The following is a 16,808-nucleotide window of genomic DNA, read 5'->3' on the forward strand; positions in this document are numbered from 1 at the left end:
ATAGAATATTCCTTAGTAAATTCAAACATCAAGTGCTGAGTATAGTTGAATAGAACAACCGTTCTATTTGACAGCCCTTGTTGATATTAATGGACAAGCTTGTGGCTCCTGATTGACTACAATATTATTAAGTAGAATACCTGAATTTCAAATGAGTAACCAATGCAGATTTACTATTGATGTGTAAAATAGTGTTGGTTGAGTCTGCAGATATATGTATGTAGTATGTATATCATTTTGCACATAAATGTATATCACCTACAAAACCTGCCCATCCATGAAAAAACACAGGCTAAGAAAGTACGTCAAATATTATCTTGGATTTTCTTAAATGACCATCATTAAAGTTAGATGATACTGAATTTGTATGTATGATTATTATATATTGACGTTGAAATGTGTTTTTTTTATTTAAAAAAAAAAACGGCCTTTAATAAGTTTTATTTGATATTTATGATCAGTACATGTGCTGGGATTTACATATATACATTTTATTTGGATTTTAAAGGATTTTAACTTCGAGCTCTACACTCCAAGTGTCTGTGAGAAAATATAAGAAAAATAATTTTAACGGCCTGACGTGAACTTTCTTGCAGCGAGTATTCGTATTGAGCTACCCTTTACGTAGACTCCATTACAATTGACGATCCGTAAATAATATATTATCGCAAATTTACCATTTTGGTAGCTTTATTGGGTCATTTAATAGAAACGTTTAATACAAACAATTTTAAGTAAAGTACAAATGAACACGCATTGTTTACATTACGGTGCGTCAAATTCAGGCATGTGACAATTCGTTACAAGTAAGCTATTCACTGATTGGCTGAAGTGTAGACACGGATTTTCCTGTCTAAAAATAGAAATAATGGTCTGAACCTACAATTTTAGCAGAGGTAAGAAGTGAGCGATAGTGGAACATTCGACCGATGCGCAGGAGAGTAGAATTTAGAATTTTATTTGTGTAACATAAATTTTCAAAAATGATTTCCTCGTGACTATGTCCTCGTATTTAGAGGTTATTTTAAAAAAAACAACTTAACTCTGACATTGATCTTTTCTGTTTACAGCATTTACACATTCCCGATTCTTGTCCGTCACATCTAGTGCTTTCAGCGCTTTGATTAACTACGATAACTGTTCCCCTCATGGGATAAATGCGTCATGTATTGACATCAACAAAGCACTTTCGGAAAATATTTATGTAGGTCAAACACTTTTAGGTTGGGTTAGACAATTACAGTGGCTCGTGTGGGCCATCGCACACATAACTCGAATAAACGAAACCACGAAAATATGATGATGAAAAGCCGTAATAACGAAACCTTGATTTTAAAAAGTCGTAGGTACGAAACCGCGATGATGAAAAGTCGAAAGTACGATAGTGAAAATTCTAAATAACGAAACCACGATGGTGAAATGTCGAGAGTTCGATGGTGAAAACACGAAAATAAATCGAGTTTTCACCATCGTTATTTCGACTTTTCATCATCGCGGTTTCGTTATTTCGACTTTTCACCACCGTATTTTCGTTGTTTCCAGTTATGTATGTCACGATGGCCCTAACGTGACACCATAGACAATTAATATAATTTTCTGAAAATGCATAATTTAAATATGACCTCAAATGAATATTTTCAACAACAAATGAACGCTTGATATTTAGAGGTGTGTACATGCCAATAATGTGCAGCGGACCTATTCTAACGTAATCACGTACATCAAAAATCTACATTTGACGAATTTGGAAATTACATTACGAGTTAAGCAGTGAGTTGAAATATTTTGTTTCAGTTTTATTTGGGATTTAGTAAAATAAAACATTTCGTTATCAACGGAGTTTTAAATCGGATATGACTAAAATACGTAAGTGACTTTTTCTGCGAAAGTGACTTAAAAAAATAAAATATAGCGTTTAAGTTGAAATTGATATTAATATTGATGTCTGTAGATGTATATTATTTAAAAAAATCACTTTTTTGTCAACAAAAAATCACTTTAATGATTTATTCGCCATTTATTTGCACATACATGCACTCTTTATACGAAATCTTCCTTTCGCTAACATTGAAAAATAAGAAACTGACTTATAAAATATTAAATATAGTGTAAAAATTGAAATTAATACTAAAATTGCATTTTTTAAAAGTATATTTGCATGAATAAATATTCTAACAAAAAATCATTATGTTTATTTAATCTCCACTGAGTTGCATAATTTCTATATAAATGTTCAGAGATCTTCCTTTTGCTAAAATGAACAATATACGAAAGTGACTTTAAATTTATTAAATGTAGTGTTTGAATTTGAATTGAATTTTATATAAATATTGCAGTTTGCAGAGGTATACTTTCTCTTAAATGAATACTATATATTTTCAAAAAAATATTATTATGTTCATTTAACCTTCATATACTAGCATAATTTATGTATACAAGTTTCGAGATCTTCGGATCCTTTTGCTCATAATCAACAATACAAAAGTGACTTTAAATACGAGTATAGCGTTGAATTTTATGTTGTTATAATAATGTGAGTTATGCTATACATGTAGAGTATGTCTTTGAATATACTGTATATTCCTTAACGAGAGATGAAATATTTGAAACAAGAAATATTGCGACAATCACGAAAATTCCATTACGTCCGTACAAGCAGTGTGACTGACAGGACGGGTACGCTTTATTCATGGTCGTATTGAGCACGGAATCTCCAATTCATATATAGACATTGCTGACACTCTCATAATGTATTATCCTAATGCCTTAGACATTGTCAGGAGAAATGTCTGCCTTGATGTTATTAAATCTAAGGAAAGATTTAGTAATAAATACTAGAAGCAATTTCCAAGATATGGGAGCTGGGCAGCACCGCCTGACATAAAAGTGAAATATTCTCAGTTGGAAAACTAGCACGTAATTGTTTAGTTAACACTATTTTTTTAGGTATTTTTATCTTTTTCTATCTCATATCAATATATACATTTAAACAACAAACTCTGATTATTATTTACACCCAAAACAAAGAACTTTGATCATTATTTACACCCAAAGCAAACACACATCATTTATCAACCACTTATACGTAATATCTTTTCACGTATAAGTCACGTATTTCACGTATAAGCCACGTATACACCTGGCGAGCCCAAGCTCTAAACAACTTATGATCAAACAAAACTATAAAATCACCACAAAATGAAGAACACAAAAATGACTATTATTACAACTCTAATATGCAGTATAAACCACAAACATTCATTCAACAATATTAACTTCACACAAATCTATTCAGCATCAGAAAAGCAAAACTAAAGCACCCAATATTTACATATATCCTCAAAACAAAGCATCAACTAATATAATCTTGACCAGACAAACATTCAACCAATATCAACCAATATATCTTTCAGCATACAGATATAACTCAACAACCAAAGCAACTAATTACAACCAAACCGAAAACCTCTGATTCAAATTAAGATCACCACAATTATATTCAACCAACTTTCAACAAACCAACAAAACAACAAAATTCTCTTCTCAACAAAAAAATAACCGCTACACACTATCAGCGTGTCTCTTCTAAACTGATTGTAAAATCTTCTCTCAGAAACGCTGCATATTTGCTAGCTTTTAAACATGTATACATTAAACATGATATTTACACTCTATTTACAACAATGTATCACTGTAAAGAAATATTAACTCGTTGTTTCATCTACAACAATATATCACTGTAGGGAAATATTAACTCGTTGTAAGATACATATCTACATATAAACTTTATGATTATTCTGACAGACATTACTTAATTATACCCCGATTAAACGCTATATTAACCTTTCATAAGTAAATGATCAACAAGAAAACATTTAAATTTGAGCATAAACACAGTATATAAGACATTAAAGGCATCAGACCCGTTATCTAATTTATCATATCACATGCCACAAAAAAAATTCAGGCTGAAACGCACTTAATAGATAACCAATCATTTTATTCCAGAATAGTGACTATATCCAAGAGCTTGTCCCTGGCCATTCGAAACTGTGGCTTGCATTTTGTCCGGTGTTCTACCTTACCCATAATTAAATTTTAACAAGAGATGCGGTCATTTACAGTCCATTATACGGAGATTAGAAAACATCGCCTTTCTATTTGAAGAAAATGTATATAAAATGTTTTTTCAATTAAGCAAATTTAAAATTGGTCCTGAAGTGTAAGCTGATATATGCGAATGTTTTTATGTACTTGTACTTATACTGACGACTTGCAAAATAATTCGTGTCATTACGCTTTTTTTTTAGCTTAAGGGGCCTTCAGCTTTTCCAGAATGTTAAATATGTTATTTTTAAATGAATCGTTAAATGTAATTGTCAAATCAAAATAATTAAGATTGAAAATGAAATTGGTCGACCATGAAATACATAAACAATAAGGAAACCCCTCGACACCTTTAATGTACCGGTTCACTCTCTATGTTTAAATCAGTAAAGCAGAATATTCGTTTCCCTATCTTCTATTTTTAGAAACGATCATCACTGACTCTAGACATTGTTTTGTTCGAGTGATATGATGCATTTTTCAAAGATAAAATTACTGAAATACTTCATTAGAAACAACGCATAATTGTTTTTCCAACAGAAAATAAAAACTGAAGGCCGCTTTGAAAACATATAAGACTCGGCCGCTTCGAAATCGAATAAAGGTTTATAAATAAAGTGTGAACATTTATTTTTATCAGTCAGTGACCTTGACCCAAGTGACCACTTTTTCTACCCGCCAAAATATTAACCTATTGTATAAGGTAAGTAAGTAAGTATGTAAGTAAAGTAAAGTAAAGTAAAGTAAAGTAAAGTAAAGTGTAAAGTAAAAAGTAAAGTAAAGTGTAAAGTAAAGTAAAGTAAAAAGTAAAGTAAAAAGTAAAGTAAAGTAAAGTAAAGTAAAGTAAGTAAGTAAGTTGTTTATTATAGTGACATTGTGCATTTATCATTTCACATACATTATAAGAATACATACAAAGACACCCGGCCCATTGAACCTATAAGTCACCTTATTATATATATACAAATATACAAACTGTGAACAGTACATATCTTTTAAATGGAACATTTAAATGAGATCAAAGTTGCTGCTCGATCTGTAAATTACAGTATCACATTTCAAAAAATGGACAGTCAATATATCATCATGTTGTCACTATTGGCTCGTTAAAAGTCAATTACCTATTATACAAAAATTTCTCCTTAACACATATGCTTTAACATGAATTTTATTATTTTGTTTCTGGTGATTTAATGAGAAATACTAATTTTTTCCGTGTTTGTCATGTTGTTATATACATCATTTATAATAGTGTCATTAAATGTCATTGATCTTATATCATTATATACCGGGCACACAATTAAGAAATGAGTTTCATCTTTCAATTAATCCTGATTGACACAAAGTACATTGTCTTTGATTTGGCGCTTCTCCTACATATCTTCCGGTTTCTACACGCAAGGGCAGAATACACACCGAAATTGTGCATAGATTGAGCGTTCATTTCTTTTAAGATTTAGTGACAAATAGCTTTCACCTGAAAATTGAGTCTTAAATGTTTTGTAAGTCCGTAATTTAGGGACCTTTTCATAGTCGATTGTCCATATATTTGCATAATACTCGAAAATTTTCACTTTAATATAATCCATATTCACTGTTAATTTATTGTCAAAGTGGTTGGATAAGGTGTAACTTAGACATAATGGTTTTCACTTCACTGCACCAGTTATTGTTGCGCTTGATTTATCGTATCCATATTAAACACTCGTTTAGTAATCCTATCATCACTTAATTTAACCAGTCTATTCCAATATCGGACAATACAAATCCATCTTCTATAGGCGCACGGTATCCAACCTGTTTCTCCCAAACAGTGCTAATTTAGGTGTTAAAATCTGTGAACGCCTAAAGAAGTAACGAATCGCACGATGTTGTACATTTTCCGCCGCTTGAAAATGTTTGAAAACCCAAACGGAAGCACAGTAATCCAAAAAGGAACAACACATGAGTAATTATTAATTTTTCAAATGTTTAAATCCACAATGTATTTAGCCCATGTCCCTTTTGAGAAATAAGGCTGCCAAGAGCCATCCTGCGCTTTTTTGAAAGTGTTCACAATTGTAGTTAAAGTCGTTGTTTTTCATGGAAAATAACACCAAGGTATTTGTCGACTGTTTCAAGATAATTAGCTCCGACTTTTAATTGATAATCACTGCGGTTCGTTCGTCCTTTCCGGAAGTGTATTATCTTGGATTTTTCACAGTTAAACAAGACTCTCCAACGCTTGCACCAGTCGTGCATTGTATTCAGGTAGCACTCCACACTAAATTTCAAGTTTCTGCCGTCAATGTCCTACAAGCAATATGTCTGATAAATCTGATCCCAAACTACACAACCTGGAAAAAGAAAACACATTTTGTTAAGAACATATATGTCATAACATTGCAAATCTGTAATGAAATCATCCCATGTGCAACAGTCAGACAGTTAAAAAAATCCAATTCATTCCGTAAAAGCCAAAAATCAATAGTGGTCCGAGACCCAAAACAACATTTTTCGTCCCTCTGGCAAAAAATACCTGCAAATATACAGTCTACAGAAACTCTGTCACTGCTTTAGCAACTCCCTATGCATGCAAAATATCACAAAGAAATAGGTGCTTGGCCTTGTAGATTTTTTGCTTTGTGTTTGTGACATGTAATATGATCATTGGCAAATTCGAAAACATGGTGAGAAATCACATGCTGATAATTATTGATGTCAAGGTCGTCATTGTTTGTAAACATTGCTTTTAAACAGCATGCTCGGTGAAAATAAGCAATTTTACAGGGGGGTACAAACTTTCAGCAAAAGCAAACTATCTAACCTGTAGCCTTTACAAATTCAGAGAAGTAGATTTTTTTTAGGTTTTACAAAAAAAACCTATGACCCCCCAGGGCGGGGCCGATTTTAATTCTAGGAACAAAATTTGTACAACTTTGGTATTGGACCTTCAGATGATACCATAGACCAAATATATGCAACAGACCGGAACCATTAGAACAACTTTGAAAGGGGACCACCCAAGGATCATTTTTGTAAAGTTTGGTTGATGTGCAGTCATTGGTTTCAGAGGAGATGTTGTTAATGTTCAAAAGTTGACGACGCACGACGACTGATACAGGGCCATCACAATAGCTCACCCTGAGCATTGCTCAGGTGAGCTAAAAAAAGTTGACGGCGGACGCATAAACGCAGTTACGGACAACGGACGCCAGACAAATTGTGATCACGAAATCTCACATTGACAGCTTTGCGGTGCAGGATATTGGTCGGAAAAAAGTGCCTACTAACCATAGGTTGCCCAAGGGTACCGATCCAGGAGGAGAGGAATTTTTCACTTCAAATAGCTTGTCCAGGCTTCTCAAATCGGGGCAATAATAATTTGTCCAGGTTAGGTATCAAACTTGGCCCCGCCCTGGGGGGTCATGGTTTTTACTAATGTATATAGTAAAACATAAAAAAAGTCTTCTCTGAATTGGCAAAGGCTACAGGTTAGATATTTGGCTTGAAACATTGTGTTGGGTAGACCGCTACCAAGATTGTTCAAATACTGGCCCTGGGGTCAAAATTGGCCCCGCCCCTGGGGGTCATTGATTTTTAGCTCACCTGAGCATATGCTCAGGCTGAGCTATTAGGATCACTCTTCGTCCGTTGTCCGTCGTCCGTTGTCCGTCGTCCGTTGTCCGATGTCCGTCGTCCGTTCACACTTTTAAAACGACATCTCCTCTGAAACCATAAGGCAGATCATAATGAAACTTAACAGGGATGTTTCTTGTGTGAAGCCTTAACAAAGTTGTTCAAAGAATTCCATTCCATGCAGAACTTCTGGTTGCCATGGCAACCAAAGAAAAAAAAACTTTAAATATCTTCTTCTAAAAAACCCAAGAGCTAGAGCTTAGATATTTTGGCATGAAACATCTTCTAGGGAGTGTCTACCAAATTTGTTCAAATAAAAGCCCTGGGTCAAAATTGGCCCCGCCCGGGGGTCATTGATTTTCCCTATATGCATATAGTAAAAAACTTAAAAAATCTTCTTTTAAAGAATCCAAAGATTAGAGCATTACCAAGTTTGTTTAAAAAGCCCTGGGTCAAAATTGAAAAGTAAAAACTTAAAAAAAATTCTTTAAAGAATGCAAAGAGCTAGAGCTAAGATATTTAGCATGAAACAATGTTCTAATGGATGTCTACCTAATTCGTTCAAAGAGCCCTGGTCAAAATTGGGCCCCCGCCGGGGTCATTCATTTTCCTTATATGTTTATAACAAAAACTTAAAAGATTTTTTTTTGAAAAAAAAACAAAAAACAAATAGCTAGAGTTTAGATACTAAGCATGAAACATCTTCTAGTGAGTGTCTTCCAAGTTTGTTCAAATAAAAGCCCTGGGGTCAAATTGGCCCGCCCCGGGGGTCATTCATTTCCTTATATGTGTATTGACAAAAACTTACAAAATCTTCTTGAAAAAACTCAAATAGCTAGAGTTTAGATATTAAGCACGAAGCATCTTCTAGTGAGTGTCTACAAAGTTTGTTCAAATAAAAGCCCCTGGGGTCAAAATTGGCCCCGTCCCAGGGACATTGATTTTCCTTATATGTGTATAGCCAAAACTTAAAAATCTTCTTTGAAAAAACCTGAATAGCTAGAGTTCAGATATTAAGCATGAAACATTTTCTAGTAAGTGTCTACAAAGATTGTTCAAATAAAAGCCCTGGGGTCAAAACTGGCCCTGCCCCAGGTGTGTCATTGTTTTTAACTACATTTTGTATATGTGTAAAGAAAAAAACTTGAAAAAAACTTCTTTTAAAAAACCCGACAAGCTAGACCTTAGATGTTTAGCATGAAACATCTTCTAATGGGTGTCATCCAAGTTTGTTCAAATAAAAGCCCTGGGGTTTAAACTGGCCCCGGTCCGGGGGCCTATATACAGGTCATGGCCCCCTTGTTTTAAACTACTTCTCCTCAGAAACCACCTGGTCTGATTGGATGAATTTTTCCTGGAATGTTCCTAGAATGAAGCTTTACTAAAATTGTTCAAATTATTCCGCTTTATAAAACAATTTGGGTGAGAAAGGCTAGAAATCTATAAAAAAAATCTCTGAAAGTGTAAGACCAAGAGCTTAGATATTTTGTGTATGGTAACATTTAATAAAACCCTACAAAATTGTTCAAATTATAGCCCTGGGGTCAAAATTTGCGCCGTCCCGGGAAACAAAAAGAGTTTCCTTAAATGTATATAGTTAAACTTTAAAAATTCTTTTTCTCTAAAACCATGTTTTTCGCATGAAACATGGAGAAGACGCTGACATCTACCAAAATTGTAAATATATATTAACTATGTTTATGTAAATATTGTCAAATCGTTAAGATAACAGATGTTTTATGATCATGCTAGAGAAGGCTTAACGAAGTGTGTAGTGTTTATTTAACAGATAACACCATATTTAAGTATTCAAAACAGGTTAAAACCTTTAATTCAAGGTGAAATATGGTATTTTTGAACAATTTATGTATCTAAATTATGCAATTTTAACTCAATTTTATCGAATTCTTCTTTGTGTACATGACTGATACCATAAGGTCACGCGCATTGAATTAACCAATGAAAACTTACCATTTCATTTGACAGCGTAATGGCGGATATTTCAAAGAAAAAAAAGTATATTGAAATTTAGTTAAAATGCGCGTACATGTGACATTAAATATGTGACTATCGTTATATAATAATTCGATGTTTCAACCTGTTTGAAAAACTTTCTTACTAATGGCAAGCAGCGAAATGTATGTTTACTCGTAGTAATTTTGGAAATTTTTGGAAATTTCCGTGGCACAAAACATGTCGACCTCGCAATTTTAAGGTACATGTAATTTTTCACGTTTGATAATTCATTTATTGTAAATGAGGATAGATGGCTCAATATTTGAAACTGGTTTCTTCATGAAAAAGCGGGTACACTAATTACTGCCGAGTAAGAGCCGATTTGCAGTTATGTGTTTATAACAACAGCAAAGAATTTGAACCATAGCGACAGTTTCAGATTCGGATTTGAACTTTGTTATCAGCCGACCTACTTCTTCGAACAGTGAAATACTTCTAGACCCACCTGAGACTTACATATCTTGTATAATCAGTGCCTATCAGTTAGAGATTGAAGGCCCTTTTGTGTCCTGTTTGTTTATTCTTCCTATAATTATTAAATGAATTGTTTTTAGTATGTCATGTCATTTGGCTTAGTTCTTTGTCATAGTTACTTTTTTCGACACTGTCAGTTGAATATATTTATACTTAACCTATAGCTCTTCAGCGCTTCTTATGTAAAATTCTTCCAAGTATAATTTCCAATAACCGTAAATTATACCATACCCAGACTATGGTATAATTTTCAGTTTTGAAGATCGAAGGAGTAAGTGTTTCTGGGCGGAGCTATAGGTTAAAACAGATACACCATTGGTGCGTTGACGATTTCTGGGTTTGCGTAAATTATACCATAATCACGTGACCTTTCTTATGCAACCTCATTCGACTTCGTCTCGTGAGGTTAAGGCATAAGAAAGGTCACGTGATTATGGTATAACTTACGCAAACCCAGAAGTCGTCAACGCAGCAATGGTATATCTATTACTTGTTCCTGGATAAAATACTGTGATATTTTTTTACAAAATAAGATAGAGGTGCTATTTTATGACAAAAAATCTCAACAATAACACTTAGGTCACTGCAAATGTAAAGGTTGTGTTTGTTATGTGTATCATGTTTTATCAAATGTGTTTACATACCTATATTTCTGACATAATCATTGTCATTATTTTCATGGATATCCCATATTTCCACTGTCAAATGTGCAGCTCTAAAGAAATCTTTAGATAATTAAAAATATGGGTGGATGATAGACTTAATGTTTCCAAAGTATCACCTTTTGTCCAAATCTTTATAGCAGAAAACATATTTTAATATTCTTTTTAACTCACCTCAATGTGTCCGTCGTTCAATGATATCCAAACTTTATTTTAACTGCATTTCGTCCTAGCTTTACCAAACAAAGAATCTTTGATGACCTTCTACAAAATTTATGTAAATTGTTTTGGTTTGTCAGCGATGAAAGTGCTAAAATAGATAAGTGCTAAATAAGAAATGTGTCAATTGTTCAGTGATGACCCCAGATTTCATTGTTTTGTCAGTCTACGGACGGACCACGTGGCAACAGGACGGCGTGCTAGCAAGACAATGTAACATCGGGACAGGCGGACAAGGCGTTCATTCCTTGTTGATCTTGCTTATCATATTTCAAGCAGACTTCAACAAAAGTTTATAGATTATGCAACTTTGGGCAGAAATGAAACACCCAACTTGATTTATTTACTTTCTTCTGCATGGAAGAATTGTGACATTTTCTAAAAATCGATCTAAAGGGCAATTTACGGCCACATGAATTTCTTATTCTTTTACGGTTTGTGGCAAAGAGTTTAGATATTGAGTATGTAATGCTCTCTTGAGATTTGTTTAGAAAGTTTCATACCATCAGCTGTCTTGCTAAATTTGTTTTCATATTTTTTTTCTATTTACAGCTCTAAGAGATGCGAACATTTTCTTGCGTATAATCATCACAAACATTACTCAAGTATTGCTGACACCAGTCAAAGGCAAACAAAAATGTCGTATGATACGCAAATAAGTGGCGGGACAGGCAGTTACGAGTTTGGGACTGATGACGAACAACATGAGTCATATGATGAGCAACTCGACAATTCTTATCTTGACAAAACTTTAGATTACATTAGCATCACCAAAATCAATACCAGCCTTGTTATGGAATGCAAACAAAATAAATATCAAGATGATTTAAAAGATGCTAGACATATTATTAATAAGGTCATAAATGGGAGAAAACGGAAGTCTTCAAACAAATTAAATGCTCCAAATACAAAGAATGCTAAATTTGACAGTGAAATAGATACGCGACACAAAATATCAATGAGCGATACAAACTTCCAGACCCCCTCAATCAGTTCTGAGCAAGGTCCTGGAACAATAGGTGCTGAAAGTTCCCCTCCAACTGGCCCATGCTCAACTGAATTGCATAAAACTTTCAACGCTTCACAAGAGTACAAACAAAAGGTTAAAAGGCTTCTGTTTAAACCACAATTAATGCGTATTCTAAAGGAGAAAGGGTCCGATTTCAAAGTCAATTTTTATTTAGTTGAAAACAAGGCAAGTACTAAATTTTCAAAAGTATTTTCAGAGATGGTTACAGAGGAATGTAAAGAACGACTTTGTCGAGAGAAGGAGGTAACTAAATCATACATGCTTTTATTCTACAGAAATATAAAGAAAGAAAATCGTTATACACCTGAGATATACGCATTAACAACCGGTTCTGCAAGGCTGATTGTAGAAGATTTTGCAGAGATGAATTTTGTCAAAACTATTGAGAGACGGGTTCTACAATTTCCGTTTCATGAGGTTAAGTATAACCCTGTTGATGGACGTACATGCCGGGAATCGAAGTTGGCAAGACCAGGCCATGAAATTACATTTACAACATGGGATTTTCTTGGAATATTAGTAAAGAATCGAACCAGACAAATTCGCAAGGACTCATCTTTATACTCATCTGAAATAGATGCATTCGTGACTCAAACAGAAAAACATATGAAATCTAAATTTCAGCTTGGTAAAAAGAAGTTGAAGATTCAACGTAAGCTAAAACTGTCTCAACTTGGACTTTTGTTGAACCATTTTTCAAAAATATGGTTAAACAAAAAGACATACCTAGTAGGTAAGGGAAATAATGAAGAAGAAGATGATCCAAGGTTTCAAATGTATGATTACGTTTCAAGCGTCACTGATGAAGAGCTTCGTCGAGATTTAGATAAAGAACTGTACAAAACTATGCAAGGCAGTATGAATGGTGCAGATTCTAAACTATATCTAATTAGTGAAAATAAAGCCTGGGCAAAGGCAGATGAGTTCAGACTTCAATGTTTGAATAACATGTTGAAATCAACACCCGTACCAAATAAGAAGACACGCTACCAAACAATAAAGAAATGGAATGATTTTCCAAGTCTCAATGATGTCATGAGGACGTTAAAGAAAAAGTGTGCGCCGGATTTTAAACCAGAATGGTTAGATAACGTCATTCTAAAATTTAGAAATATAATGGCACCCCTGAAAAAATGCATCGTCAGTCGTTTTAGTGCAGGTGGCATCGGAACGTATATATATTATCATGGAGAGTGGATTGAGATGAAAGCTGAATACCTTTATTGCATTGAAAGGGACTTTGTTGAAATATTGAAGAATCACTGCCAAAGTGATCTACCTTTGCTTCTTCCATGGAAACATCTTAGCGAAAAAGGGGAGAAGAAAATAGATAGAAAGAAAGATGAACAAAAGTTCCAGTTACAACAATTCAAGACCGAAACGATGGTACCAAAGTGGAAAAGTCATTATGAAAAAGTCTGCAAAGGTGAAACTTTACAAGAACTCCTAAAGCTTATGGAAGACAAAACCGATCTTCCAGTTTATGACTTTGAACAGTTTCAAAAGATGAGTTCATGCAAGAAAGCTGCGAGCCTGTACAAGCTTTTGGAGTGTAGACTTGAAGAGGACAGCTACAATTCAGCCCATACGTTACTGAACATGATCTTACCTGATTCATCTAGCACCAAAATAATAACATGTGATAAAAAACTGGTGAATGGTATCGAGCTTTGCGACATAATGATTTTCAACGAGAGTGCTACATACCTTGTTCACGTAAAAGCAAAATTCAGTGGAGAATCTATTCGAGCGGTTTGCTCTCAGATAAGAAATGCTGCTGATTACATTTATAGAGAGATCACTCTAGGAAGAAGTACTGGTATTATCGATCAGTACTGGAAGGAGCTCACCAAAGCTGCTGCTAAACCAACAACACACGAAAATGAAGTGAAAGGTGTTTTGGAAAATATGACAAAGAAGAAATTCAAGGAATATTTCAAAGAGGGGCGGGATATCATATTTGTCCTCGCGTGTCGAGACACCAGGGAGAATGCAGAATTTATTGAATTTAGTGATAATCCTCGATTATTAAAAGTTCCTATGGCAGAAGAGATCCAGAAAAAGATTAAAGAGAAACCATCTGAAATCATCTCTAAATTAACAGAAGAAAAGTTTCTTACTGAAGATGGACATTTAACAAACAAGTTTATTTTAGAAGGAAAGAACACCAAAGAAGCATTTATAGAAAAAATTAAACAATGGGAATGTATTAAGAATAAGAAAACGGCAATACAAGTGTCTGAAGTTCTTATGTCCGGGCTTTCAAAATCAAAAATCCAACTATCGCTTTAAAAAGGGATTAATCTTTTGGGACTTTCAAAAAGACTTCGAGGGGTTTTTAAAAAAAACTTTTTTGACGATCCCCAAAGCTAAAAGCAAAAAATTTTTGCTTTAAATTTAATCAAAAAGGGGGAAATTTTCCTTTAAAAGAATCCCCCCCCATCCAGGGGTTTTTCTTAGCAACAAAAGAAAGTAATTTAAACATTTCCCAAACCCGGAATAAAAAACCCTGGGGGAAAAATTAAGATGTTTAAATACTGCAAAATCGTCAATTAACTCCCAATAATATGAAATTTATTCCCTTGATTTTTTAATTTAATTTTTTTAACTTTTTTTTGAAATTTTAGTTTACAATTTTTTAAGTAAAATTTTCTTTAAATTTTTTAAATTTTAAATCCGGGGGCCCCTTCCCCACCCATTTGAAATTACAATCCCCAGATTTTAAAATATTTTTTTTGCAGCACCCCCCTTTTTGGGCCCTTTACGAATTTAAACATTTTTAATTACCCAAATTCCCCCTTGGGTTAAAAGGGGAAAAACCCCCCCCGGGGAAAGGCACAAAATTTTAATTTTAAAACTTGGCTTTAGAAAAACCCACTTTAAATTTTTATTCATCTTTTTAGGGAAAATACAATAAAAATTACAAATCCCAAAAAGAGCCTTGTTAGCATTTTGGAATTTTTTGAAAAAAATTTATTGCATTTTGGGATAAAAAATGAAAAACCCAATTTCCCCTTATTAATAATATTAAATATTTTTTAATTGTTTCTTTTCTAGCAATGTTGGGTTTTTTGACCCAGGGTCCTTTCCATGGACCCTCTGGTTTTTATTTTCCCCCCTTTTGGACGACCTTGTAAAGTCCCTATATGATTAATTTTTATACAGGGCCATAATATGATAAACACTTATTTGTAGTAATACAAGCAAACTGTCACAAAACATTGACATGTTGAATTATTAAGAGTTGATATATTCAATAAACATATTTTCTTAAGATATATTTGTAAAAGTTTTTGTCATGGATATACATTAGTTACGCACTAGGGAGGATATGGCGTTGGAAGAGAAGGAGCCTTGTATTATATGGTTGGCAAAAAATATATAGAATAAGGACACAGAGAAGAAAAACAATAGCTCTCGTTATAAGATCCAGACAAAAACATACATTAATCAATGTAACTTACGCTTTGCAGTGTTTTATAACATCAAAATATAACTGTAATTATATGGCTGGCACACTATTATAGAAAATGAGGACTCGGGGAAGAAAACAAAAAGATTCTCATTTCTTGTGGACATGCGTAATTATAAATGTGACTGAATTCAAATATGAAGAGATCGAGGCCCATCAACGTAATACAAAAATAAAATAAAGTGATTAGTAAGCTAATTATCATAAGATGAATAAATAAAATGGAGGCAATAGAGATATTATAGCTATACAGAGCACGGCTATACAGAGCACGGTAGTGAAATATAGAGAAGTTGTCCTGTGGCCATTACTGCTTGAAAGAAAAATGTTCTGGTTAGTAACTTCGAAATGCAACAACACTCGTTTAAAATACGATCTCAAACTCTTCATATCTAGTCGAGAGCTTAATACAATATTGCTGAAGATTACAGTTTATCATTTTCGTGTGTTACAAATAGGAGATCAGAAAAGAGAGCGATGTACCTGTACATATTTCTTAAGAATTAAAGGCAGCTTTAATTCTGGGAATATATAGCTTTTCATTACCTAATTAATCAGACCTGTAATAAACATATAAATGGAAACAAGAAAATTCATAGATATGATACAAAAATCAACCGTTGAATGCTTTATAGATGTGATATAAAATGTTTGTGTGGATTCACATACATGTTTACGTGTGCTGAAAAAGAAATTTTAGAAGTCAGGACATAATAAAGCCTGCAATACATAGACAATACAAGCATGTAAATTTTTACAATTCAAAAAGCAGTTTCTTCGGTGAAATTATCGATCTAATGATCAATCTTAGTTTCATGAAAAAATTAAAAACGCGAGTTTTACATAACTTTTACGGTGAACAAAATAAATGTTGCTGCCAAAAGCAAAGGATGATTGTACCCTCATAGATTTGTGCCAATGTAAATGATACTTGCCGATGATTGGTTGGACATAGCGGTCTTATTTTCAACATTTTTGCATTTGCTGAACATTTTATTTGTATTTTTTTTGTAACTTGTATGTACAGTTGACATCATTAAAGTCATCTATCATACTGTAAGTAAATTAATCCCAAATCCATATTTCTTTATTTTTTAGAAATGTCCTACATGTGTTTTATAATGTTTTAATAATGGCTTAAGAGCATTTTAGATGTTAAATCAATTGACGAAGTAGCGCTGAACATGCAAAACTGTGTCGTAAAGGAAAC

At 33.5% G+C, this 16,808-nt stretch overlaps 1 protein-coding gene across 1 annotated transcript; it reads left to right on the plus strand.

Moving 5' to 3' along the window:
* The first annotated feature begins 1,708 nt into the window (after window positions 1–1,708).
* On the plus strand, window positions 1,709–14,418 carry LOC132748129 (uncharacterized). The gene is made up of 2 exons (XM_060737678.1): window positions 1,709–1,866; window positions 11,649–14,418. Exon 2 carries the CDS (start codon window positions 11,734–11,736, stop codon window positions 14,416–14,418), a length of 2,685 nt encoding a protein of 894 aa, XP_060593661.1. The 5' UTR covers window positions 1,709–1,866; window positions 11,649–11,733.
* Window positions 14,419–16,808: the final 2,390 nt, after the last annotated feature.

This window comes from Ruditapes philippinarum, unplaced genomic scaffold (assembly GCF_026571515.1).
Source record: "Ruditapes philippinarum isolate M1 unplaced genomic scaffold, ASM2657151v2 ctg3276_1_1_1_1, whole genome shotgun sequence".
Taxonomy (NCBI): domain Eukaryota; kingdom Metazoa; phylum Mollusca; class Bivalvia; order Venerida; family Veneridae; genus Ruditapes; species Ruditapes philippinarum.

Coding starts and splice junctions, on each gene's coding strand:
- LOC132748129 (XM_060737678.1), top strand. CDS start 11,734: ATGTCGTATGATACGCAAATAAGTGGCGGGACAGGCAGTTACGAGTTT.